Here is a 2,405-nt window from a genome sequence, read left to right as displayed (position 1 = left end):
TGGCTCAGCCTGTAATCCTGCGCCTTGGGAGGCTGAGGTGAGTGGATTGCCTGAGCCCGCGGGTTTAAGACCCGCCTGGGCAACTCGGCGAGACCTCATCTCTACAATAAATTTTTTAAAAAATGAGCCTCCGGGCGTGGTAGCGCACGCCTGTAGTTCCAGTTACTTGGAAGGCTGAGGCAGAAGGATCGCCGGAGCCCAGCAGGTCGAGGCTGCGGTGGCTGGGAGCGCACTCCAGTCTGGGTGACAGAGTGAGACTCCAACTCAAAAAAACAAAACAAACAAACAAACAAAAAACAGGTAAGTAAATAATGGCCAGATTTTCACCACATTTAGAAGGCACACTGCAGGTGGTTTGCATGGCCCATGTGAAATTAAGTGGTTTGTATGGCCCATGTGAAATTAACATGGAGGTGGTTTGCATGGCCCATGTGAAATTAACCTCAGGGAGCCCTAGGGGTGTCACGGACTTAGGTCACTGTCTTCCAAGGCAGCTGAAACTGAGAGGCCATCATGTGACTTGCCTTCAGGGTGCTAGATGTCCCACATATCAAAACACTATGGACAGAGATAAAACCAATGTTAGCCATGGGCGCTGCGGGAGCACAGTCTCTCTCGGTCCCGCACTAAAGACCTCCCAGGTGGAAGACGCTAGTTAGTCTGTTCTTTATTTTCCGTGGAAAGTTACAGGGTTACTTGTCAATAAAATGACTGTTCAGGGCAGAGACAACCAGTGGCTTCTATGTACAAGCCGATCCCTGGATAGTTCCAGAAGGGCCTCCACCCCAGAGGCTTTTACTGGGCCCCTTCCCAGGAGTTCAAGGGCAAACAGCAAATGCCAGGAACAAAAGTCTGCCTGACCTGACCACCTGCTTTAGCCCCAGGGAGGTGTGGGGAGCTGGGTGGGCACCAGGCCTTGGCTCGGCCATGGTGTTGGAGCCTCTCTCCCCAGGGGTCCGCCTGCCCACACCCCTGCCCTGCAGGGCTGTCTGGGACATTCCTGGGACTGCTCTGAGGGGTCACAGGTCCCCACTTGGGCCTTCATTTCTTTCGAGTTGTCATTTTAACGCTGAGGTGTCCCAGCCTCCCCTCCTGGAGGATAAGTATTTGCATTGTCGCTTTTTTTCAAACTCTCTGTCAGACCGTGTTTTCCCTGGAGAATTAAAAGTGTCTCAGCAAGTACAGTTCTGCTGGTCAATCTGCTTCCGACAGGGCTCCATGGTGACGGCGACACCCACCCCGCTCCGGCCCGAGGTCATGCGGGTCACCTCGCTCCAGGTGTCTGTGTCTGGGTCGTAACACTCCACGCTGTCCAGAAATGTGTGACCATCGTAGCCTCCTGCAGGAAGAAGACAGGGACAGTCACCAGTGTCATGCCACCTCCAAGGGCAGGAGAAAGGAAGAGGAAGAAGCAACCGGGAGATGCAAAAAAGGCCAGTTGGTGGGGCTTATACTTGGAATCCCAGTACTTTGGGAGACCCACACGGGAGGACTGTTTGAGGCCAGGAGTTCAAGACCAGCCTGGGCAACATAGTGAGACCTCGTATCTACAAAAATTTTTTTTAAATGGGGCCAGGTGCGGTGGCTCAAACCTGTAAATCCAGCACTTTGGAAGGCCAAGGAGAGAGGATTACCTGAGCCCAGGGGTTTGAGACTAGCCCAGGCAACTTGGCAAGACCTTGTCTCTACAAGAAATAAAAAAAATTAGCCAGGCATGGTGGTGCACCTATAGTTCCAGATACTTGGAAGGCTGAGGTAGAAGGATCGCCTGAGGCCAGCAGATTGAGACTGCGGTGGCTGTAAGCATACCTCTGCACTCCAGTCTGGGCCACAGAGTGAGACTCCAACTCAAAAAAAAAAAATTAGACAGGCACGGTAATGTGCACCTGAAATCCCAGCTACCTGGGAGGCTGACACAGGATGATCACTTGAGCCCAGGAGGTTGAGGCTGCAGTGAGCAATGATGTGCGCACTGCACCTCAGCCTGGGCAACAAAGTGAGACCATGACAATAATAATAATAATAATAATTCTGCACAGAATTATTATTCTGAGCCAGGCACAGTGGCTCATACCTGTAACCCCAGCACTTTGAGAAGCCGAGGTGGGAGGGATCGCGTGAGTCCAGGAGATCAAGACCAGCCTGGGCAACACAGCGAGATCTATAGCTTTAGAAAAAAATTAAAATATTAGCTGGGGCTGGGCTCAGTGTCTCAGTCTGTAATCCCAGCACTTTGGGAGGCCGAGGCAAGTGGATAGCCTGAGCCCATGGGTTCGAGACCCACCCGGGAAACTTGGTGAGATCTCGTCTCTACAATAAATAAAAAATTAGCCAGGTGTAGTTGTGTGTGCCTGTAGTTCCGGCTACTTGGAAGGCTGAGGTGGAAGGATCTCCGGAGCCCAGCA

General features: G+C 52.1%; 1 protein-coding gene across 1 annotated transcript in view; it reads right to left on the bottom strand.

The window, feature by feature from the left end:
* Positions 1-644: 644 nt before the first annotated feature.
* The window catches only part of KEAP1 (kelch like ECH associated protein 1), an 11,689-nt gene continuing 9,928 nt past the window's right edge, over positions 645-2,405 (bottom strand). Inside the window, exon 5 of the mRNA XM_008050920.2 lies at positions 645-1,339. Within this exon, the coding sequence (XP_008049111.2) occupies positions 1,173-1,339 (167 nt within the window). The 3' untranslated portion in view covers positions 645-1,172. The remainder of the gene's footprint in view (positions 1,340-2,405) is intronic.

The sequence above is a fragment of the Carlito syrichta genome, unplaced genomic scaffold (assembly GCF_000164805.1).
Source record: "Carlito syrichta isolate Samal-C Ts95f unplaced genomic scaffold, Tarsius_syrichta-2.0.1 Scaffold154359, whole genome shotgun sequence".
In the NCBI taxonomy this organism is placed as follows: domain Eukaryota; kingdom Metazoa; phylum Chordata; class Mammalia; order Primates; family Tarsiidae; genus Carlito; species Carlito syrichta.
The sequence above is the reverse complement of the archived record's forward strand: the minus strand, read 5'-3'. Positions and strand labels throughout refer to the sequence as shown.